This window comes from Thunnus thynnus, chromosome 8 (assembly GCF_963924715.1).
Source record: "Thunnus thynnus chromosome 8, fThuThy2.1, whole genome shotgun sequence".
Taxonomy (NCBI): Eukaryota; Metazoa; Chordata; class Actinopteri; order Scombriformes; family Scombridae; genus Thunnus; species Thunnus thynnus.
In genome coordinates, this window is record NC_089524.1 from 21,819,150 (window position 1) to 21,845,242 (window position 26,093).

The following is a 26,093-nucleotide window of genomic DNA, read 5'->3' on the forward strand; positions in this document are numbered from 1 at the left end:
GATGAAAGTGGTCAGTCTGGAGAAAAAGATCCTCAGCAGTTTGAACACAGGTTAGGTTGGCCAAATATCATCACATTTCCCCTTGTGACACAAAGTCGATCCTATAAGGTCAACACACTCAAATAGACACTGAATTATCTGACAGCAACAACTGTGAACTACAGGACACCTGCTTGCCTCCCGGATCAGAACCTCAGGCCTTTTGCAGATGAAATACACAGCAAAATAAAGGCCACATATCATCAAAACAGACATCAAAGGGACTAGAGCAGGCAGGGATTTGTAATACTGTGTGTGATTAATTTTTAGTCTCACATAGACTGACAGATTGAGTTTAAGATCTGAGCTACAGGTGAAGAGGTTCTTTGTTTATCAAGCGGTTTACAATGCAAACCTTACTGTACTGTGGGGGACACATTTTACAGGCATGAAGTGTGGGAAGAGACTACAGCTGGCCAGCAAGGTTGGGATTTGTTTACCATGTGCACAATCTTATTTTAGCAAGTTAGCATGCTAACATTAAGCTAATTAGCATTACACAAAGCTGGGGCTGGTGGGAATGTCATTAGGTCTGCAGGTATTTGGTCATGAACCAAAGTATTTGACATTTTAAAAATTTCACTAAAGCCATATGCCACGAGCATGGTTAAAACAACCCGAATGACTGTGCTTGTTCTGTACTTTTAACATCTGGACAGTATCCTCCTCAAAATTCTGGCTGTGGCTCAGTCTTTTATCAACTGCTATAAATTCTCATAAAATGCCGTCATCTGGTGGACACTAGAGACAGTTGTGGTTCAAATATTGATCTGAAAGATGAAATCAACAAACAAACAAGAAAATGCTCTGATCCGGGTTGAGTTAGAAAACAATCAACCCAAATGTTTAAGCTTTCTGACTGTACAAAATAGCCAGAAAGATAAAACGCACAGCTGTGGTTTTTCCTAATTTATTGTGATCAAAATTTTAAAAATCTAATTTGTTATTCCAGTATAAATGACTGTAAGTGTGCAGCTGACTGTCCATTAGTAGTCTGAACAATCTCCTGGTTCACTCTGAACTCAGCACCAAGATGTATGAGTGTATGTGTAACCATGTATTTTTATCTGATATATACAAGAAAGAATGGGACCATGTGGGAGCTAATTGTGATCATTCTTTTGGTTTTTTTTTTAATACATTTCGACCTGCAAAAGTTATTGCATTTTATGTCTTTATCCAAATGCTGCCTCGTTGATAGTAGGGCTTACAGTGGGTTTGTCAACTTGACATAAAAGCATGTTATGAAATGGTAACAGCGCACTGTGCAGAATGACACTTTTCTGTGAGGAGCTTGAACATTAAGCCGGTGAGACCGCCAGGTTCAGTGTTCACTGAGAACATAATGACCCTCTGAGAAAAACAAACATGCTGATCCATCACGAGACATTCAGCTGTAGTTAGTGAGGAGCATGCTGGGAACACCTGTTGCAGTGGGTTAAAGAGAGCTGGTGGCAGAATAGATCCTCAACTTCAGAAGAACAGAAAAACCTTTTTGACACTTTTGCAGTTTTGTAAACCTGGAGTTTTTGACATTAGTGTAAAATAATAAAATAAGTCTGCTCTTATGTCTCCATCTGCTGGGTTTAAGGTAAAAAGATTTGTAACATCTTACAGTCTCGTACAATCCCTTCAGCTTTACAGATACATAAATATAAACACAATGTAATCTGTGATTTAATAAATGTCTTATATCTCTGACAGTTACCTAATTACACAAAGACTCTGTAAATGAATGTGAATATAGATTTAATTTTGGTGACAAGACTACATTTTAATTGCTCACATACAGTAGAATAATTTAAAGTTGGCAAAACATGGGTCATGGTATGTCAAATGATGCAATGAGAATTCACAGGATGGCAAACATGGTGAAGTTTAGTTTCCAGCTCATTCAAGAGCTCTAGATAATGAAAATATGGATGGATGCAAAAGACAAAAAGAGAGCAGATATGAAGATATTGAAAATGATTGCACCACTGCAGAGACCAAAAACTGAAATGAATTTGATTTAAGAAGTTGACATTTATATAATAGCCCAATAGAAATTATGCAAACAAGCACATTAGTCTTCTGCAATCAACCAAATATAATGTCTGCTCATTGCTGCCAGCAAAGCAGCAACAGTAAAGCAACCACACCCCAAGGCTACATTCACTAAAGACAAAACACTTAGGAAATAGTCAAAACACATCTTTTATTTTATTCTTTGAGAAAGCAGAAAGAGATTCAGTTGACTTAGTGGAGAAAACAGGCTCAAGATTCTTTATTCTCAGACTCTGAAACACTTTAAAACAGGCAATTTTAACATATTGTGTTTGGTTTGATTGAAATATAAACATCGGCACTTCATACACCAGTCTTATCTCATGCACTTGTCATCACAAACGTCTGTTACAGCGTTTTAAGGTTGTCTGACTCAGAATGAGAAGAGTTTTAATGTGCAGTCACTAAAGTCAGTCGCCTTTTCAATTCTACACACAAGGGCTCTAAAAAGTTACCCTGCTATTATTTTCATTCACATCTCTTAAAATGTCTTCCATTCCACAATGATCAGCTATAATTTGTGAACCACTATGACAAGAAGAATAAGGTCTTCTAAAACTCAGCAGCAAGGATTTGTCAAAAATTGAAACTTTCTGTCAATTCAAAACAAAAAAATCCCAACAACAGCCGCCACAGATTTGAGGGATACAGCGTGCAGTGTTGAAACGCTAGTTATATATTATATGTCAATGCAGATTGAAAAGGATGCTGGGTAATGAACAGTACTAGAAAAATAACAATATAATACTTTTCAAATTGTGTTTGGTTATCTGTCCTTTCCCAATGAGCATAAACTGTGGATCAATGTGTAAAAAATATAAAAATTATTTATTCTTGCCTCAAAGCTCATGGGCAAAACATGTGCGTGGGAAAATCTGCAATATAACATAAATCATCCGGGAAATCTGGGGATAAAAATATATTTTCTCACTCTGTCATTTCTTGCTCCATTTCATGCTCTCTGCCCCCAACATACTGCAAGACAAGAGGACAAGAAAATACAAGAAGACTCACAGTTGTTAATTATTCATAGTACCATCATGAAGTCGGAAAATTGTCATCATATTCGGTATTTGTGCTCTGAGTAGATAATTACATAGAAAGACATTTAAGCTTCAAAACAATTGATAATATAATCTTTCACTTTGCTAATAGCACAAATTGATTTATAATGTAAGAGTCATGTAACACAAACATGGCAGAAAAAAAATAGCAAGAGCGAAAACATCAAATCTCACAGTGATGATGTATTAATCAAATAGCTGTAGCCTGCATAAGTAACTTGCTTTTATCACTGTAATTAAGTGGGTAGTGATTTTACAAAATGTTAAGATGAACACCAGAATTCACCTCAAGAATAAAGATGAAAGAAAGCAGCAGAAGAAGCATTGAGCCCTCAAGGCCAGAAGATAGCCAATCTGCTTCTGCAGCATACACAATGTTTCATATTTGTCTTTTCTGATTAACTTTCAAAGCCAGGATTTTTTTTTTATTTTTGAAGGACAGGTTCACAATTTTTCAAGTCTGTCTTAAAACAGTCACGTGTCCAAATGAACAGTGAAAGAGGTTTTCCTCGCTGTAATCATTCCTCATGTTCATACTGGCTATTAAAAGATCCCCTTCAAGTGAGTTTTCAATGTAAGTGAAGGAGACCAAAATCCACAGTGTGTCCACACAGTCATTTTGTGCAAAAATGCATTGTGTAAAATGCAAAGTGTATCTGAAGCTTATATGAGGCTTCGGCAGTCTGAGTTTGTCATAACAAGTGGATATCTGCCACATTTATAGTCTTTTTTAGCATAAAATTCCCTCTTTGTGTTTCCTCAGACAGTGTTTCCCTGTTGAACTGCAGTGGAAGTATAGCAACAAAAAGAAGCACTAAAAAGACTTTTACATTGAAAGATATCTACTTGATTTGACTCATTTGTACAGTTAAAGCTTCATATTAGCTTCAGATAAACTTTTTAATGACATTTTTGCACAGAGGGAGGCTTGTGGATCTTGTCTCCCATCACTTACAGGAATGAATACAGCAAGAAGAAGTGTTGATGTTCATTTTTTTAACAAAGACAAGTTTTCAAGGTCAGATGTTTTAGCCTTAACAGGAAATAAACACCCAAGACAATCCTAATGAGCTTTCTTTAACGCCTCCAGGAGTTGCTGAGACACAAGAAGCCACCAGGTGTCAGTGCAGACTCACAGCACATGATCCTGCATTACATTTAAAAAGGGTTCAGTGTTCAGGCAAAGAAAAAGACTTAAACATTGTAAAAAAAAATGGAGATTATGGTGAGACTCGGTGTTATTAATCCCAGTGAACTCTTTCATGAATTATCTCTTCAACATTTTGGCTCTATAGGATGATGGTATTTTTGCAGGCTTACTGATAAAGCTCCACAATTACTTTACAGCCCGCTATCATAAACAGGGCAGATCTATAATTCACAGGGTTTCAGACACTGCTTATCAACGGCAGGTATGCTGTTAAAGTGTGTGTGTGTGTGTGTGTGTGTGATATGTGTCATGATGGAAATTGCTGCTGAGGAGATGAAAGTGTGAGTTTATCCTGCTGCTCTATTTACAAGGGCTACACAGTTACACACTCAGATATCCGGGAGTATTAAACTCAAACCCAAGACTGGAACGTTTGCTAATGGAAATTAAGAATTTGGGGATTAGATCAAGTTTTAGCTTGAAGAAAAATACCACCTAAGGATTTATTATGTCTCTCACTGTGTCTGATTATGTTTGAGAAGAATCAACCCTAAAACTGCTGTAAACCTGCATCAAAACATCACCATCTGCAAGCCAAAGTGTTTCATTATTGGCGTAACAGTAAATCCTGTTTTATCATTTAATACTGTTATACAAGGCTCTAACTCAATACACTAAACAATCACCACATATTTTAGTCAAAATTCAGAAAAAAGTAGAGTGCTGATTCAGTTTATCTTCTATTATTCACTATAATACAAAATCACTAAAATCGAGATCTGACAAAACTCAAGTGTTTCATACAGAAATCTCAAATATGCTGCACTTTTACACTGAATACTAACACTGAATGTTATAATAATTAAAAAATGTGAATGTAAGGCACACTCTACTTATTCTTTCTTTACAGAAACATACTGAATCATGAAACCACGATTTGATAATGAATGAAAAATGTGACTTTTTTTGGATCATTTCACCTTCATATCTTGGATATTTTCTAAAACATCACTGGGACACAAAGTAAATGACTCACACACACAATTCTGTATTGAGGAGCTGAAGCCAGAACAGCATAATAACATTTTGGAATTTAAACAACTTTCACCAACTGCTGGAAATAACAAGTGTAGATGATAATGTTAATGTATGGATACACAAATAAATTAAAGATTGCAATTTAACCATTAACGCCTGACAGACTGACTCCAAGCACCTCCACATCATTGTTTGTCTCTTTAGGTTTCCAAGGTCAGTGAGAATCATGGCTCCATTGCCCCACTGCCTTGAGCATGTGTTTAAGATAGCAACGGCAGACTCATTTGCAGCCAGCTTGTCCTTTGAAGCCTTTAAAATCCAACCTTTCTACCTGAAGGGCCAGTAATTGGTGTGCAGAGCACATAGCCCAGATCTCAGGAGCAGCCACTGCACTTAGCATGACACCCCAGCACTGCATGGGCTTTTCTCAGAGCACCTGAGATCATTAAGATTCCACCTGAGTGCAGTGCTCTTGTGGTAAAATCTGAATGAACACAGGAACAGGCAGCAGTCAACGTCTTTTCTGCAGCTCCCAACTGCAGGATGGCGCATATTGAATTCTGCAATGGTCGCGCTGTTCCTCTCACCCCAGAGTTATGGTTGGATACCACAGTGTAATCCCTTGCTAACAACCAGATCCCCTCTGTATGAAGACGCTGAGACAGAAGCCTGTGGGTCAGGATTGAAGAGACTGCTTTGATGTAATCATTTGTATCAGTATTGCAGTGGCTGAATCGGCTCTGTAGTCGGGCGGAATGCCTTTGAGGGCTTGTTCTGACATTTGGCTTTAATAACAGGACAAATCATGGCCTAGAGTGTCAGCCACATGGGCTGGCTGGGTCTTTTTGAGGGACCATCTGTTCCAGAGCTAGAGAACAAAGTTATAACTTATTAATGAAGTCCTCTGATCTCCATTGTGTGTAGATATGATTGAAGGGGATAGCATTTACACCTGACTTTTAGTATAAGCACAATCAGATAACCAAGCTCTGGTATTACGCCTGTTTGTGTCCTGAGAGCTTCACAGCTAAAGTAATTTAGTTTGTTTGTGTATCTACTTTTGTTTTGAAGATGCATTACAGTACTTTTATATGTCAAACTTGCCAAATTTGTTTATGACCAGAGCTGGAAAGGTTCAAGTGATCCCTTTAATTCAGTTTTCAAAGCACTTAGGTTGTGTGTTGTCCAATTTTTCTTTTTTTCTGTTTTGATTTTGTATATTTTATCAAATATGATCAGATATGAGGATTTTAGAAATACTGTGCTGTGTAATGATCTGGCCCTCCTGATTAGATTAGATTGTCTAACTATTTTAAATAATACGTATTGTTTAATTTAACTGTTGAGTTACATTTTTGGTATATTTTATCTCCTTATGTGATTGTCTAAATATAAGCCTTCTTTGGGAATATGAATCTGATGCAGAAATACTACATCCCTTTGATTTATTTTAATTATTAATTGTTCTTTTTGGCTGAAAATTTTAAGATAGTGTTTCTATTTTACTAGAGAACAATTGTCCAAAAAATTCCAATGCTGGTACCAGTGACTTCAGATGTCACCAGTAAAAAGCAACAATTGGCCACGTGCTTTGGTCATGCATATCTTGAAATTATTTCTAGATCATAATATTTAAAGTGTTCTCATATACTTGTTAAAATACAATGAAGATTAAACAATTTGATAATTAATCAACTAGTAGATCAGCAACAGAAAATTAATCAGCAACAATTGTGATAACTGATCACTTAATTTCGAACCAACATTCTCTGGTTCATGCTTGTTATATGTGACACTTTGTTGCTTTTCTCGGTTTTTATATTACTGTAAACTAAATATCTTGGTTTTGTTTACTGGAAAAAAACAAAACATCTGAAGACATTACTTTATGCTCTGAGAAACTGTAAAGGGCATCTTCTATCTTCTGACATTTAATAGACAAAGTAACAGACCTTTTCCACAGCAGACATTTTAACATGTCATACCAGGATAAGGACAGGTGTAATTAATAGCATGAATCATGGCTGCATCCCATTTACATGTTTCAGGGCCCTCACATTGTGCATTCTGGCTCACTGGTTTAGCTTATTGGGACACATAAATGGAACAGAGCCCTCATTAATGTTATTAATGAGTTACACATGTGCCTTTCCCGCTATGACAAGTCTGTGAAGACGCTCTGTTAATTGATTAAAATAATTGTGATAATAATCGATAATGAAAATAATCATTAGTTGCAGTCCTCAACAAAACATTGGATCCAAAATCCATTAATATATTTGGTGGACCCTCAGAGCATAGCACTACTTCATATCATTGACAGCTACAGCTGTTCTGTTCTGTTAGATTAGAGGTTCCCTGCCCAATCTGTCTTTTATATGATGGATCAATTAGGTCATCATGTGTCTCAAAATTGAGACACTGTTTTGAATGGATTGCTTAAAAAATATGCTCTCTTGTTTTTGTTTGTTTGTATTGTTTTAATTATATTAGCTTTTTGTCTAAATCCAAGAGGCATGTGAAACCTGCAATTGTGTAATTTTAACTGTCACGCTTTCTTCTCTTGAAGAAAAGTATGTAAAAAAAAGATGGTGACTCTAACAATATCACAATCAGCTCTGAAATGTGTAATTGTAGAGTCTAAACTCCCTCTCGGGTAATTAAAACAGAAACAGAACAGAGGGCATGGCCTCTGTGTCCTCAGCTGCAGCTCTATTTCTACATATAAAAGGGGGTGAATCTCTATTGTTTTAATTTATGAAAATGAACCAATCATACTGCGATTATTGCAGTAGCATACTTCCTCATTGTCTGTCTCCTCTCTGACAGCTTGAGTGTTATTAAAACAGCTCCACGCAGAGTAGAAAAAAAACACACTTAAGCCATCCTCTATGGCTTTGATTCCAGTATGAAATTCATCCTATCATAGTTACACTTCCAAAACATTGTTGAGGCTTTGTGCTGCTATTATGCAATGATCCCATTCTGCCAAGCTGCTTAGGCAGTAGGTTAAGCACCACAACAGCAGTTTGTTCTGTCCCACTGCTGTCTCAGGCATTCAGATTGGCCAGAGAGGGAATCTGCATGCTGGAAACTGTCCACACACATATTCCACACTTGTGTGAGTCTCAGGATCCAGTTGGAGCATATGAGATGTTCAGCTTGATGATGCCAGCAGCGGGTTTCCAGTCTGGCTGGTAAAAGTGGATGTTGAGGGTTCGGGCCCAGTTTGCAAACACTGTCTTCTCCGTGATGAAACGGTGGTGGCTTCCACGTCGGCTTCTCTCATGAGAGACATACATGGAACACTCGGCGGGCCCCAAGGGCTCATAGTAATGATACGGCACGGATAGATGGGAGGAGGATCTACACAGCAGAAGAGGAGAGGAGAATCGAGGGGAGCAAAGCATGAAAAGGCATGAAAGTCAAAGTGCGAGGGAGGGATGTGGAAATAGCGTAGGGATAATTATGAGATGGGAGGGGGGGTGGAGGGGCGAAGAGGAAGCAAGTCACAGTGGGGAAGAAATGGAGACGGGAACAAAGAAAAACAGAAAGATCAGAAGAATCTGGGCTCACAGATGTGTTCATTATACATCATCATATTCCTCTGATGCTCACAGTCATACCAAGCTCAGTGGAAAACTCAGCCACATGAGAGTCTCTTCAATCTGGCCTGCTTACTCTATGAATATCGAAATGTGCCAAACTGTCCTTTGTGCCCTTGTAGATTCATGTGAGAACAATATTATTCCAAGATTTTATGTAGGCATAGTTGTATAATGTGCTGTGAACTTATGCTCATTGTGGCAGTGAAATTTATTGTAAAATGTCAAGATGAATGTCTCCAGCCTGACTGCACAGTAATAAAAGACTCTTGAATTTGTCACTGCAGGGAGCAAATGTTATATTGTCATGGAAAGTTTAAGACATCATTAAAGATGAACTAGACAAGATTTCTATGTAAAAACACACCTGTATTGTCAGTAGATCACAAAGTCGAGCTGCAACAGAATAGACCATCAATTCCCCTTCATGCCGTAGTTGCCCCATTTACTCCAACAGGAAGTGCCAAACTGAACATGTAAGTCCCGAGGATGAGGCATTTTGATTTTGTCTTGGATGTATAATTTAGCAGTTGAAAAAATGTTTTTGCAGGGAGAAACTGTTCAAAAGTGCTTGTACACAGGAGGGAATTTTATTGGTCAGAAATCTGTTATGGTAGTAGAGTTTTCCTGGTGTACAATGGAGTTATAATAAAAAACTACAATTATAAATAATTCAGATGGAACTCATGAACATTGTATTTTTGAGCTGAGAAGTCAAGGAGATGATATGCTTGGCATTCAGGTGGTTGAAGTCATGTGAACGCTGTTGCTAGGAAACTGACAATAAAAACGGACATTGCTTTGTTCCCTTTTCTAAAACCAAGTAATGATTTTGTGTCTTTTATATTTCAATGCCAAAAGTCATTGATGAAGATGCCTTTATACTCAGACATTTTCATAAACGTCACCATACATTACAACCGGTGAACTCTGAGCCTTCAGAAACTTTCCACTTACAGAATCTCATTAGTGTGACATTCAAAAGGTTACTTCTCTCGAACATGGCGAATGCAAACCTACTTATGAAGATGACTCAAAGTGAAGTAACAGTGATGAGCAGTCTGCTTATATAATGGATGGGTGATGACAGCTGGCTGTACTCCAGGTTTCATGGTTTTTTGTTATGTTTTCACTTGATGTACAGAACCAGTCAAAAGTCAAAAACTTTCTCATTCAAGGGAACGAGTGTCCAAACTTTTAACTGGTATTGTATATTGTGCTTTATGTGAACTTATCTGATTTTTTGATCATGCTTTTTTACATATTTACAGTATATTATATGTTTTGTGTATCTTTGTACATTTAATGTTCAAGACTGTGTGTGTTCATAGTTTCACCTTGATGAATTTCCCTTTGGGGGCAAAGAAGTTTTAGATGTTGCAGTTCAAATAGAGGGCTCTATTCATGAACTTGAATAAATTTTAGATAAACAAAAGTCTGCTTGGAAAACAGACAGTCTTGTGCATGGTTTACTAGTAGCCCATATTGGTATTTTGCTCTTTGCTACTTTGAAGTAATCTTTGTAAGCAACTAAAAGTCTTGTTGTGTTAGAAATAATCTGATTCTACCTGCAGGAATCGGGGGGCACCATGCCGTACACGTTGATCCTGTCACACAGCTCCAGGGCTATGGCCATGGTGAACCAGCCAGTACTCAGCCAGGAGTTGGATCTCTTCCTGGAAGACAAGAGAGATACACTTTTTTTTAGTAAATCCATACTCATGTAGTGTATAAATATACTGGGAGTACTTGCTCCATCCAGGAGATTGACTGATCAAATGAGACAAGTTTAAGATGTGACCCCTTATTTTTAGATTTCACCTGATCAACTCCAGTTATAGTAGATGACACATGCGCTGTGCAAAGAAGGTACAATTCCATAATTGTAAGTCGTTCCTAATATTTCCTATGCTTTGTACACAACAGAAAAGGAATGAGGAAGACATTTACTCTGCACTGACTATAGTTAGATGAAGGTTTGAAGTGATTGCAGTCTCCTTTCAGATACAACGTGTTCTTATCATATTGTGGGCTTCCTGTTCACATGCAAATGAGTTTATATGAATGGCTGGATTCACGTCAACAAAATGGCTTTATCTATTTCGTTCTTCTTCTGTATGCGCATGTTCAGACAGTTTTCCACAGTACAGATACCTGTATCACATATGAAAAGAGACATGAAACTATCATCTGTCGTATAATAAGCAAGAAACTTGTGCTTGCCCTAAATCTGTAAAATTGCTGTTATTAAGGAAATAATGTCTCAATAACTCTGATGAAGTTTCTTTCTATGCATCTTTAACTGCTGCTCCAGAAAATGTACATGAAAATCTCAGCACTTCTTCCAGTTAAGATGAAGAGCTACTGTTTAAGTTTCTCTTAAGTTATATATTTATACATAAAAATCCAGCTGCATAATTATATTTGGTAGATACTCTCATTTTAAAATAAACATATATGTGAGAATATATGTACTAAAGCTCAATCATATCAGAAAAAATGTCATGTACTGTAAGTGTTAAGTGTCTGTGTTCCATATTAGGATGAAGTTTCTTTTGTTTTGTTTTTATCAGTAAATAATTAGTCTCTTCACTGTCCAAGACTCTGATGGATGCTTTCTAACCATGTTTCTTTTTGCTTGTAATGACTGGAGATATACAGTATAGTGATTCTGGAGAAATCTTAATGGCATCAAAATAGAATTTGTGTTTTCTTTCTGATGTTGCGCCAGTTCTGTAAATGTCTTACCATGTACAGTAGTAACACTACATAAGAAAATGACAGCCTTTCAAAAGTAGTGTAATCTGTGTAATATGGAGCGGCAACTAGTTGATTAATCAATTACTCGATAGACTGAAAATTATTCTGCAACTGTTTTCATAATAATTAAATAATCCTTTTAGTCATTTTTTAAGGAATGGCAGCATGTCATTTGTGAGGATTTGAAGATTTTCTGTGTCATACATAATAGTAAACTGAATATCTTTAGATTTTGGATTGTTGATCAGACAAAACAAGACATTTCAAGATGTCATCATGAGTGCTAAGAAATTATAACTAGTATTTTTCACAATTTTCTGAAATTTTACAGACAAAATAGTTATTTGATTCATCAAGAAAATGGGTTTAATCAATAATGAAAATAATTGTTAGCTGCAGCGCTAGTGTAAAACGCTCTCCCTTATCTGCAAATTTTATTTCCAAGTGGCTGAAACTCATAAGCTGAAGACGTTTTTTTAATGTTTATGTGGACAGACTAGCTCACAGTGACAGGAATGACTGTGTGACCATTTACCTATCAATCCCTGTTTCATTTTTAAATAGTTCATCAAACTTCAGCATCTTAATCCGAGAAATAATGTAGACTTTGAGTTTGGGCAGTAGCTGCTTTAACTGCCTCAGGTTGTTGTAAACGTGGCCTTTTCCATCCCGTCTCATGCAGCTGTTTGGTCCCCAGAAGATGAACACCGTGTCTTGGCTCGCGTTAAGTAGCTGCTGTCGGCTCCGCAGCACCCTCTGCAGGCTGGAGTGAGCTATGACACGTAGGCTTGTGCGCTGGCCAACGTCCTGCTGATAGCCCACGCTGGGGGCGTCGTTCATACGGATGACACACTCAGAGCGGTCAATGTCTTCACCCCTCTTGCTCCCAGTTAGCTGGCCAGAGCTGGTCACCAGGGCGCAAGTCCCGCAGTGCATCCTCAGAGGCTATGGAGGTGGAAGGTCAAAGGTAAACATTATGAAAATCAGATTTTATTTAGAGAATATTATAGAAAGGCTGTGAAACAGGGATTTTGTGTTCAGTTTCATCCGATTAAGCCACTACATGTTTCCTATGGTGCCACTAAACACATGACAGTCTAAAGAAATACTGCAACAGAGTATATGGCATATCCTTAGAGACAAAGAAAACCTGAGTGTTCCCAAAAAACATGATTTTAAAAAGTATCAACAAGCAAAAGGGATTAAGTTGCATCCTGTAGCTATCAAAGTCAAGTCTTATTTGTAGAAGTCTTAGGCTTGAACTTAAAATATAGCTTCCAAGAGGAAAAAAAAACAGGACCATGAAAGAGTTCAGCACAGTCTGTACAGCAACACATGCAGAAATGACAGCTGTGACAAGGGCACTTCCCACAAGCTTGATATATATAGCTACTCTGATAATAGAGCCAATACTTTACATTTAATTCCAGGCTTTTTCCATTTATATTCACAGATTAATGTAGTTTTTTGACAAGTACACACACAGTGATAACTTCAATCTCAAATTAACGTTGATACTTTGCCCTTTAATAGCATGATTATTCTGTCATCTGGGTCCAAACAGAACGTGAATAAAGTGCAACTGGCACAGAATGGAGCAGCCAGACTTGTACTGGGCTATTCTGTCAGGTATCCTATTATTCAAATGCACTGCAGATTATTATGGTTGACAGTGGAGCAGAGGCTATTCTATGCAGTACTATCATTTTGTAGGAACATCATGCACACACTTAAGGCTTAAGCCAGTATATTTATTCAGTCAAACACAGCCTCAGAGCGATGTTCACTTGTAGTGGTCAGAACATGCTCAATCACAAAGTCCAGTTCACTCAGAGAATCATTCCTGTGCATAAACCTTTAAAAAGTTATATTGGCTTGAATTATACTGAGTAGGTATTTATGTTGTTGTGTCGGGGCAGAACTTGGATTGAATGATCTGACAGCAAAAGCCCAGAGACTTCTCACATGAATTATTCTCAAATTTAATAGAGAGCTACATTGGCATTCTGAACTGTGCTCCGAGCGTCACACTCCATCAGGTTCTGAGAGGGGAAAGTGTGTGTGTGTGTGTGTGTGTGTGTGTTTCTGTGACGCGGCTGGATGAGTACTAAGGCCAGGATCACATCCACCTTTGGGATCCATCTTGAGGTGGATTCCACTAAGAAGGCAAGTAAAGTTTGTCACAATTTATTATTTTCTTACAGCTGCTTTTACACCACAGCTGTGCATACAGGTGATATCACAGGCTGCGCTGTTCAAACTGCTATATTTATAATGCACTCCCACTATCTCTGTGACCCCACACTGAATCACTGCCTTGTGTGTGTGTGTGTGTGTGTGTGTGTGTGTGTGTCTTTATCTGCATATGTGTGTATATGTGGGTGTGTGTGCACGTGTGTATGCATGGTGTCTGGGGATGTCCTTAAATCTGTGCACAGTTCGACGTGGCAGCAGATTTGTAATACAATCACGTTTCTCTGGTAAGAGCCTGCAACTGCCTAGAATGTGTCTAGATCCAAAACCAGCTGTAATCCCCTCTATACACACAAACACAAACACACACACACACACTCTCACCAGCTCTATGCATTGAGGAACAGGTATTTACATTCCCTACCACATTGCCCATTTCCTGTTGGAGCCCATTCCCCCCCCCCAATAACAGGTAGTCTGGAGCGAATTACATGCCTCACTGCACAAACATACCCTCCCTGCCATAGCTAGAAAAAAATCACAGTCCTTCTTAGTTGTCTCTTTTTCTACATACAACAGATTGAGTGCATTCTCCCCTTCGGGCACTGTCAAAACAATTACTCACAAACAACTTTTAATTATTTTTAATCGTCAGTGAATGTGTTAAACTGGTAAAAGGCAATTGAATTGTCCTTGACAGTGATGCTGAAACCTCAGCACCAGCTCTCCAAGCTTCTGACAGCTTGATGGTGCTGGGAAATAGCCCCTTATATACCCTGTATCCCTGCAAGAAGGGCTTTCAGAATCAGATGTAGAATATTTCAGGAGGCAGGCAGCTGACTGAATAAATGAAGTGTAATAAATTTCATACTACAGGTGGTGGATTTTTACTCAGCCTTGAATCAACACAGTGGTCTGTTGAGTTGCGAACCAGCTCGCACTTGCTGACTCCCACACACACACACACACACACACACACAGTCTGCATTTTATCATGCAGACAGAGCGTTGTCTACCTTGATCAATAATGCATAACCTTGTAACCAAGACACTTTCCAGGATTAACATGATCTAAAAAGACAACAGGTTCAACCTTATGAGGCTATTAAGTGAACTCTGATGTGATGCCGACCGGATTAAAGAGAGCTGTACCATTAAGAATAGCAGAAGAGGACTAAGTCAAGAATACGGCTCTGGTACCAGTCCCAGTCAATTACTGCGCCCACACACTGACTCCAGACTCATCAGTATGATCCTGTTTATATACTTCCCAGGGGAACCCAGGATCATAATTGCTTTCAGAGCAAACCCCATCAATCACCCTCTAATATTGCACCAGAGCTTCCACTGTGCCTCCAAACCTCCAGTCTCTGCCTACACCCCTTTCAGATTAGGAGGGGTAGATAGTACAAAACCACAGAAAAAAAAAAAAACATTAGGAAGGGTTGAGCTATTTGGAGGTCAGAGCAAATAACAAAAAGACGAAGAAAAAAGGCCCCTATTTCCACAACTAACCATGGATTTGAAGAATAAGCATGGCATTTTCTATATTTCTTACTGTCAACAAATCCCATTAAGAGACCGTGGCTGTGCCAGAAATCACTCCATATATTTACTGTCCATCGTTTTATCCCAGAGTCTGAATTCTGAAGGTATGTCAGTGATGACCCAAAATGATGATGACACTTAAGTGTCCCTGAATCTCAATTTACTGATCACAATGTCTTTTTGTACAGAGAATACTGAAAAGGTGAACAAGAGAGCGATTTCAGACACAGTCACACAGTCCATATTTTAATACCTTCCATCTTCTCAAGCCTGTCAGTGACTCTCGGCCTTAAACCCATTTGTTTCTGCCTGAGACAAAAATCTTTAAAGATATGTCATGATTATATACTTTAATTTTCAAAATATATATAATTTCTTTAATAAATGATTAACTATCTAAAACGTCTGGTCATCGTTTTCTTTTGCAAATGATAGGAGTAAATAGCACTTTAGTTTTTGTCAGCTTCAGATCTGTGTATTTACAGCAGTAGGACATTATATGTGGGAATGACTCAAAATAAAATACAGTGCCCATGTTCACCTTAATGAATGAACATGAGATCCAGTGCAACAGTGTACCTCACTGATGTGTTTTTAATAGTTTTTGGACTAGCTTTGGCTACACCGTCAATATTTGTTGGTTTGATAATTTCATGGGATTTGTTGACAATAAGAAATATTATAATATCACCAGCCATATCCTTAAAACAACCTATGATATGAGCAGTTGTGGGTGAACATAAAGACATACAGTGGCTGTGTTAGTTTTAGAGCTGCAATAATTAGTCGAGTAATCGGTTCGGTCATCTTTAAAGCAAAAATGCCAAATGTTTGTGGTTCCAGCTTCTCAAATGTGATGATTTGCTGTTTTTCTTTGTCATATATGACAGATATCTTAAAGGATAGTTAGTCTGGCAAAATTCAAAACCTGTGGTGGGCTCTGAGAATTTTTTTGCATATCACTGACTAATTGATTAATCGAAAAAGTAAATACCAGATTATGAAAATGGTTGTAGCCCTAATTTGATTGCAGTGGCATAAATAATTTAGATGGTGATCATTATCGTGACAGCAACTGAACACTTTCTGAAGTGCACAGAAAAAAAAGAAATGCTACTGACTCAACTGAGAGCAGAGGTGGATTAATTGACACCTGTTGCATGGTGTGACAGTTTTAATGGTCAGAACTGCTTCCTTTTCTCAGAGACCAATTAATTGCACAGAATTCCTCCTGACAGTTGACTCATTAAGCGCCTCCCGGTGACACACATTGAAATTGCTCTGTTCTCAATTTGAGCAAATAAAGGCGAGATAATGAAGGCGCCTGTCTTCTTCTTCTTCCAGTCAACCGCAGACAGAGAGAGAGAGAAAAAGACTACACCTCAGAGAACATAACCTTGTTAGCGGCGAATTGATGGAGAGATGCGGCATAATGTTTGGCTTTTTCCGTCATGGCTGGCAGGCAATGGAGAATCTAAAAAGAAGATGATATTCATTAACTCATGTTGGATTTATCCATCATCACCTAGCGGGTTACAGGTATTTTGAATTAATAAGGAAGACGGTGAAGATGACACCTGATAACATAGTCTGTTTCACAGGGGGTGTCTCCCTTACTTGGAGTGGAATTAAAATGAGCCTATTCTGGGAATTTTTAAAGTTGCATGTTATTATGAGCTGCCTTTGTACATTAACATACCTATAAGACAACTTAAAATTGAACAACAGAAAGTGGTCCGTGTAGGCAGGAGAATATTTGGCATAACCGACTTTCTAATGACACCCATTTCCTCCGAGACCGACTGCATTAAAGGCCATAGCACAGACAGGTATTGCCCATAATAAGTAGGTACATCATAAACTGGCATAGACTTACAATCCACACCCATGCTCTCACACAGGCTTTTGTGATTAGAGCGTATATAAAGGCCAATGTAGATTGATTCTGCTGACAGTTCTTCAAAGGTCAACATCTCTTTAACTGGAATCAGCAAAACATCAGAGAGGGAGAGAAGATGAGGAGCAAAGGAGAAAAATGGTGCGGCTGTTTGTTGAGGTGTTCAAATTTAAATGTGTGTGTGCGTGTGTGTGTTTGAAAGAGTCTATTCATGAAGTGCGGCACTAATTACTGTAGCTTGTCAAGAAAAGAAATAAATACTAGAGGAAGACATCTCACAAAAACCTGCAGACATTGCAGAAGTCAGAGGAACATAACGAACGCTGAGCCAGTTGCTTAAAATATCCCACTTAAATGCACACCATAACTTTGAAGTCTGATGGTTCAGTATACAAATGTGGGTTTTCATTCCACCGTTAAGCACTGAAAGTACTGAGGGGAAGAAGTTTAACCTTTAACATGCAGTCACATGAAGCAACATGGTCTTAATGATAAATATGTGCTTTTGGGTGAGACATAAATGAGCAAAGCAGTCACAGTCCACTGCCCACTTTATCACAGCCCATGCAAACAAGAAATGCACAAAAGTTAATGCAGGACATAAACAGGGTCCAGTGGGCACATTAGATAAAGCTCTCCTAACATTTTCAAGCATCCCTGGCTCTGATAAGGGTGTACAATTTTTATTAACGTGTCTGTGCATTTGCATGGGGTCGTCTGCATACATCCACCAGTGCTGTTTATGCTGCCAAGATTCCCTCCAGCAGTAGCTACAGCAGCAGCAGCAGCAACAGACCTCAGATGACCCTGAAAGGAACTGTGCAGACGGATCCACCCACTCCACAGATCCTACAGCAGGTCTGCTCTGGTTAGTCATTGCCCAGCTCTGTCTAAGGGTGCAGCATCAGAGCTGGGAGCCCTCATGAGAGGAGGGGGGGTAGAATGACACTAAGCAGTGTGAAAATGTCGCAGTATGGATCCATCATGAGTCCCCTGTCAACCATCAGCCAGGAGGAGGTGGACAGTTATGAGAGACTGTGAATAATGAAGTGCCTAAATCGTAAAAACCTGCCTCTAATTTCTCATAAGAACCAGTGAAAAATCCTTAGATTAATGTTTCTTTTTCATTGACTTTAAAAGGACCTGATGAGGGTTACAGAGGAAGCCTGAGCGTAGAATCTGGCTGACTGAAGAGACAGAGACAAGTCTAGCAAGTCTCAGCCGGATCTCCAAACCAGAGTCACTCTCGCACTCTCATGTCACTAATTATTAATCAGTGAAAGATGAACTGTAACGAACACTGTGCTTTTTACTTCTCCAAATTCTTTCCTCCCAGTGCTGCCTGAGCATTGCAATGTCCTCTCCACACCTGCCTATGCTGATCCCTACCAGTATAGTATACTTAGTGACTACACCTTGAGAATCGTAGGCCCAATGTTAGACTGTTGTTTGTAGACTTCAGCTCAGCCTTTAACAACCTGCAGCTTCATGTTCTCCTGAAAACAGATGAATGTCAACCCTTTACTATTAAGTGGTACCACTAATTTCCGACCAACTGCACCCAGCAGGTCATGGTGAACAGGACCCTGTCTGAGCCCCTGACCATCTCCCATCCTGGCATCCTAGCCCCCCCATCCTGTTCACCCTGTACACCAATGAATGCACCCGTAGCACTGCTAACAATTACATGATAAAGTTTTCTGATGACACAGCTGTCTTCGGTCTCATGTCCGACACATCAGATACAGTTGTATACAAATATGAGATTCAGAACTTTGTCCAGTGGTGCAACAAACACTCCCTCACCCTCAACACTAAGAAAACAGAGGAGACAGTGTTCAACCTCAAATCCAATGGAGACCACTCAACAGTGGTTATCCATGACCAGAACATAGCCCAGGTTGACTCTTACATATACCTGGGCATACACATCAACAACAACAGCAGCTACACTTCCTTCATACGCTGAGGGTTTTTGGTGTCAACCAGAAAGTGTTGCTCCTCTTCTACCATGCTGTAGCTAAGAGCATCCTGCAGTATGGCATCTCAGCCTAGTTTGGCAAACTCAGTGAACAGCTGAAAGCCCAGATTACTCGGCTAACACAGAGAGCCATGAAAATCATGGGAGCCAGGTGGCATCCCACACTCACAGGGTGTCTTTGATGAAGCAATCATCAGACCGGCCCAACAAAATTATTTTAGACCCCACTCATTGTCCTCCACCCTGAGTACCAGCTTCTTCCCTCAGGCAGACGTTTCAGAGTCCCCCAGTGCAGTCTCAACCACTTTAAGAACTCCTCTGTGCCCCATCACAGCCCTCAATGGCAAGCTACCCAGAGGCTAAACCCTGTAACACTGCTCTATGTTGATGAGGCTGCTTTACTCTTACTGCACATATTATGTACACCATTATGATGACTACAGGTGTGTTGTGCGACAGGCAGTGTGCAATTAGTTGGTTGATGATGGTGTACTGTAGGTATTGCATGTGTGCATGTGTATGGGTGACAGTCTGTGTATGTACTGTTTATATGCACTTTGTTATTTTGTATTTTTTGAACAACAGATACTGTACGTGTCCAAGACAACTTTCCTTCGGGACAATAAAGTCTATCTTATCTTATCTTAGCACTGTGCCTCGCTGCATATCTTTCTTACTGAGGGGAGACAGTACGCTGTCTGAATGATCTATCTATCTGAATCAGCTGTCTGTAATACTGTGCTGGGTCTGAACAATAGGTCTCTGAATGACAGTAACACTGACTGTGGTGCTTATATGACCAGAAGATTACAGCAGTGATGTCTTAAGTAGCCATGCCAGACAAATTAATTATGAATTGGGAAACAGGGTAAACTACAGAGAGTCTTTAGAAATGGTGTTTCCACAGTAAGTTCAGCTTTTGAGTTCAATTCTTCAGAGAATATTTGTTGTTATCATAGCCTTACATCAGAAAGTGGGGCTATATTAAACTCATATTAGCTTTTCCTAATGAACAGAAAATGCTTCACAATTTCAATTACCACACTTACAGAACTCATTATTGTTGCTAATCTCCTGCCTTAAAAACATAAAAATGAAATGTAAACATATAAAAATGGCATAGATTAAATTGGCATCTTGTACATGTATGTATTACCAAAAGTAAAATAAACCTGCACATCAGATTCAACCGAGAGGGTGGACATAATTTTGTTGGTACTGCATATGTACAGTCAAAAGTTTGGACACACTTTCTCATTGAAGTGAATGGGAGGGTGCGTCCAAACTTTTGACTGGTGCTGTACAAAAGTGCCACAGCAATCAAAGTTCTTTTCCAAGGCTAGGCACTCGACACATATGCCCAACTGATTACAGATATGTCCAAATGCACTGAGTGAATTCAAATTCTTCGCTGTGGAATTTGACTGGAGAGAAATCACAAGGGCACTACTGTCGTGTTGAAGGAAAGACACTGTGTGTAATGCAGCGACTGAATCAGCATAGGACTGCAACTAGCGATTATTTTCATTATCAATTAATCTGTTGATCATTTTCTCAATTAATCAAGTAGTTGTTTGGTCCATAATGTCAGAAAATGGTGAAACATGTCAATCACTGTATTCTGAAGTCCAATATGACGTCCCAACCATCAGCCCACAACCCAAAGATATTCACTTTGGTTTGAATATCAGCATCATAGAGGACTAAACAAACCAGAAAATATTCACATTTGAGAAGCTTTGAAATCTTTTTTCTTTCTTCAAAAAAAAATATCTCAAAACAATTAATAAATTATCAAAATAGTTGGTGATTAATTTAATAGTTGGCAATTAATCAATTAATCAACTCATTGTTACAGCTCTAAATCAATGTAGAAAAATTTGGCAAAACGCACATCACAGAGATATTGAACGTGACTTTCTTGCTGTTTTTACAGCATTATTTTCTTCCCACGAACAGTTCCTGAGTGCTGCTGTCCTTGTCACTGTTATCTCTGTTGTCCTCCATGTGCTTCCTCCAAAACCTTTAAAAGTCACCACCCGTTTTTCGACTGCCAAATTCTCTCTATGCCCCCAGATCCCATGCAAGTGCCTACTGCACTGACAAGAACATGATCTCTCACCCCAAACACTGGCAATTGTTTTTGTTGGAACACACGACCGAGCTGAGGTTTAACCTTGGTCTCTGTGGTGGTGTGTGAATGTTTTTGCTTTATGCCAACCTGCACCACTTCCCAGCATCTTCTAATTTTATGGAAGCTGAAGAGCTTTTAGTTCTTACTTTCCAAAAAAGACAAAAAATACTGGCATTGCCCCTCTTAAATAATATAAATTATGATACAGATATTCTGCTTCCTTTTCACCTCCTTAGCAGCTTTCATTTAACTTGGACATTAATAAAATAATTAGGACATGTGCGTTCAAAAACATTTCAAAGGAGAAACCAGTTGCAACATCATTGTTTTTTTGTGAAAATGCATTAGGAGACAGATTGTCTGACAGTGTGCAGATGGTGTATATTTACCTTATGATCTATAACACCTGTATACCCCTCAAGTGTTGATGTTGGAAGTTTCTGTGGTCTCTCTGGCTTTTTCACAGATGCAGCAGGACCATCTAGACGGTGGGCAGATGGTGACGATGGTGATGATGACGAAGATCTGTCACCAGAGCTGCTATTGTACACCAACATAAAACTGGTAACCATTGTGATGATGATGATGCCACTAACCCCTTGGCACTGTAGAGACACACAAGTTTAAATAAATAACCATTAAAACAACATCTAGACAGAAGTCTTGATTACAAAAATATACTCAGTTAAGTTCAAAACTGTCTATAAGCTTCGAGATTTTTGGTCATGACTGGTGATTAAATGTCAGATTTCAGATGCAACACAATAATAACAGCTGCGCTTTCCTCATACTAGGCTTCAAATGAAATGTCAGCTGTGCCACAACATGCTCTATTAACAGGGCAACATGTTTTAAAGAGCGGTGCAAAAATAGCAGCAGGCGTAATTCAAACATGTTTCATCATTATTTCCCCCTGCAGGAAAAAAAGAAACTTCACACGACTGCGCTCTTCAAGGATTATCTTATAGGAATATTATAGCTACTGCAAAAGATGAAATGAAATATCACAAAGTGCAATTAGGTCACAGTACATGACAGAGCTCTCAGCCTGCGCTCACTTCTGAGCAACCAAAACACTAAAGCTCCCCCACATAAGGAACATTAGAGAGATATGTCCTGCAGGTCTTATTCATAATTACCACTCTTATCTTCATCTTCATTTTCCCTCGTTTCCAAACGAAGAGCGAGCCTTCATCCTACCGGAGCCAAAGCTCTCACAGAGCGTCGGGACTCTCCAGCATGCAACACTTGAGCGGCGGCAACAGTGGGATCAGCGCGCAGCGACGCTTCACTACTCTTCACCATGCTCTTCTCGACAGGGACGTCCTCACTCAGCTCTGCGCTCCTCATGGTCCTAAACAACACCGTTTCCTAGATCACCTCATGTTCACTGGGGGTTCATGAGATGGTTATAATACACATGACATTATTATAATTTGAATACGCAGTCATACTCCAATACAACATTCAATATTAAGGATTCTGTGCTTCTCAATGGCGCGTTCATAGTAATTTTATAACACGTTTGTATGTATCTACTGTACATCTCTGTATCTATGTACTATAATATGCCTTTATACTTTTTCATGGCACAGTTTTCTCAAAACACTGCCTGAAATAGCTCGTTTTCTCTCAACAGTGCGCATTTATCTTTAGTTTCATGCAGAATCACAATTATCTTCAAATGGCCCAGTGATGCATTCAGTCTGATCAAAATGGGTACAGTGCTCTTCTCATGAATTGAATTATTGTCAGAAGTGTTAATCAGTATGCTCCTTCTGTAAATCCTCACATCCATAATATTGCTGTATCCAAACAACCTTTCAAACTTTATGCCTCATACATTTCAGTAACCTGATATTGTTTTAATATGACCTGATAGGTTTTAATGCAACCTTAGACATGTTCTTGTGTAGGGATTTGCCTATTCTTTGTGGAAATGTCAGATGTATAATCATCGTCCACATGACCATATTTTTTTTCTGGCAGCAATGAATATTGTTTGTACGGTTCACTATATGCAAAAATGTTTTTCCAATACAAGAACAGCTATGATGTGAGGTACAGTAGATGAAATGGTTGAGGTTGTGGGGATTTACATTTTGTTCTTCAGGTTATTTTTTCCTATAGTTCCTAAATTACATGCATTTGTTGTACTGAGCCAATTGTCTTTATCATACAATGGTTTACAAGCTTTCTTTGCATTGTTTTCTGTTTTACATTATTGTTATTGAACAGGGCTTTGGTACTTTTATTGCATCCCTTTAAAAGTCATGATAAGTCTATTCTACTACTCTTCACAGGGTGATAGGAACGTTAGTGATAATACTATACTGCACAGAAATGTACTTGGTACAGTGAACCATCATTTTTTTGACACAGAAGTAAATTTAGGGAGACCCATGTAAGGACAAGAAACAATTTTTCACAGTAACTTGAGCAGCTAAAGCTCCTCATGGGAGACATATTTGCTGGAAGCTGTAATCTAGTCATGAGGAGCTGGAAAAGATGGGAATGAGTCTTTTTATAGATGCCCTCTGAGCTAGCGTCATTGTGCTCATTTTCTAATGTGTGTTTCATGTTCTAATCATTCCTCTCAGTCTCACTTTAGAAACTGAAGTATATCAGTTAGTTGGCTTTGTTGGAATGGATAAGTAATTTATCTCAAAAACGACACAGAATATCGCGGTCAGACCAGATGCTGTAAGAAAATCAGGGTAGCCTACTTAAAAGCCACAGTGGAAACTGAACAGCATGTCTTCCCTTTTATGTTTCTGGCCCAGATTTACACAAGTTTAAACAATTGCCTTGTTCGACTAATTAGCTTGCAGTTATGCATTATATATCTGAAATCCAGATACAGTGATTCATATAGAATATGATGTGATACAAGATGATAAGATGATACAAGATAACACAACAATGTGATATGTGATATAATGACATAATATGATATAATACCTCGCAAAATGAAACAAGACAAACAGGACACTGTGAGACAATATCAAGCAAGATGAGTTAAGATCCCATTACATTGTAATTTTGATTATAAAGATAGCTTTTTTGACATTAAATGGTCTCCAGTCAACCAATACTTAAAGTCAGTGATTCCCAACCTGGGAACCCCCAGGGGATAATTGGATAAATCTGATGGGTCACAAGGTGATTAATATAGGAAAGAAGCAGAAAATGATTTCTGCTGCACAAAATTATCTTACCGTTCGTTATTTTTGTCTGACTCTTATTAATCAATATCCAAATCATTTAAAATGCAATAATCTAAGAAAGGAGCATTATTCTTCGGTTTTCACAGTACATAGATATACAGTATGCAGCCTGTAGTGAGGGGTCACAAATATGCTTGGTTATAAAGGGTCAGAGGCCAGAAGATTGGGAACCAGTGCTCAAAGTAGCACCAGATTTTTCTAATGCAAAGTAAAAATTGCACATATGTATAACAAGCATACATTGGGAAAGTTGCATGAAACAGAACAACACACATAGAGAACAAATGACACTCAACTATAATTATGTGAGTGCGAAAAACAACCCGATAACCCTAACATAAGACAAAATATTCATTTGGCCCTTACATAAAAGACCTATTGCTCAGTGAGTCTATCACTGTAATTGCAAAGTCTGAGAGTCTTATGCACTATGGCTTTATCCTCTTTAGTCGTTAATTTAACTTTTGTAACAGTAAAGCAGTTATCTATTGATCTAAGGTCCTGAAAACAACAGCTCTGAAATAGAGCCTATTATAGAGCCAGGTCATTTGTTGGCTTGACATCGATCAATACAATTTTAAATTCAGTCCCACATATAAATGGAAGGTTGCGTGAGGTTTCTGAAATTGAGATAACACAATCTTTCTTTGGGCTCCTGCTACAGTAAATATATATCTTGCAGAATATAATATAATAAATTTTGCAGAATTCAGAGTTATTGTTTTAGAATAGCTGAGAAATAGATGAAAATAACCAAATATCTAGGGACTTAGTGCACTGCGTTTTGATCAGAGTAAGGGTCATACAATTCCATATGAAAATATGCTGCAGGAAACACTTGCAGGTCAAAGGAATATTAGATATTAGATATTTCAATATATATATGCGGTTTACAATATTCACACTTGTTTTTGTAAAGGATTTTTTTCCATGTTCCTCCTCTCCACTGTATTCTGTGGCACTACATGGGCATATCATTGGTAGAATAATTTTAATCACCAAATTATCTGTATCACTGAGGAGCAGTGCCTCATAATGCTCCTCGTCATTGTAAATTCAGAGGATTAGGTAGCTTTGAGTCTGTTTGTTTTCATTAGAGGTGTCCCCGAGGTGTCAAATGCATCTCAAAACAGAGCCCCGGGGAGCACACACCGACAAGAGCGAGGCAAATGTCTGAGGAACAAAACCATTTTTAATTAACTCGAACCTCCTATCCAGTGAGGCACCAGACGGCTATGCTGAGCCAAATGCAATGCAAGTGTGAAATAATCTCCTCTGTTTGCACCTTTTTACTGTGCCAAAAGCACTTTTGTTTTTACTCATTATATTGTCCCTGCAAGTTCAAATGTGCATTTGGGGTATCAGTCAAGAAACTAACTGAGACTAAAAGTCAAGGGACTGCAAATACCTT

General features: G+C 38.6%; 1 protein-coding gene across 2 annotated transcripts; it reads right to left on the reverse strand.

Moving 5' to 3' along the window:
• Positions 1-2,217: 2,217 nt before the first annotated feature.
• Positions 2,218-22,768, reverse strand: st6galnac5b (ST6 (alpha-N-acetyl-neuraminyl-2,3-beta-galactosyl-1,3)-N-acetylgalactosaminide alpha-2,6-sialyltransferase 5b). 2 transcript variants are annotated; one of them, XR_010929290.1, is made up of 6 exons: positions 22,595-22,768; positions 21,845-22,060; positions 12,238-12,647; positions 10,511-10,618; positions 4,157-8,703; positions 2,218-4,023 (listed from the first exon to the last, which is right to left on the reverse strand). XR_010929290.1 is itself a non-coding variant. In XM_067597176.1 (5 exons), the coding sequence occupies exons 1-5, from the start codon at positions 22,613-22,615 to the stop codon at positions 8,466-8,468; spliced, it is 993 nt and encodes a 330-aa protein (XP_067453277.1). In that variant the 5' UTR covers positions 22,616-22,768; the 3' UTR covers positions 2,218-8,465. The 2 variants fall into 2 exon arrangements, 1 of the variants encoding a protein (XP_067453277.1); XM_067597176.1 differs by having other exon boundaries at positions 2,218-8,703.
• Positions 22,769-26,093: the final 3,325 nt, after the last annotated feature.

Bases quoted from the DNA above. Each gene is read 5' to 3' on its own strand.
- st6galnac5b (XM_067597176.1), bottom strand. From the start codon at position 22,615: ATGAAGATGAAGATAAGAGTG. The intron at 22,061-22,594 runs GTAATTATGAAT...GTGTCTCTACAG, and splicing joins TGAAGATGAAGATAAGAGTG to TGCCAAGGGGTTAGTGGCAT. The intron at 12,648-21,844 runs GTAAATATACAC...CCACCTCCATAG, and splicing joins CAGGTGTTATAGATCATAAG to CCTCTGAGGATGCACTGCGG.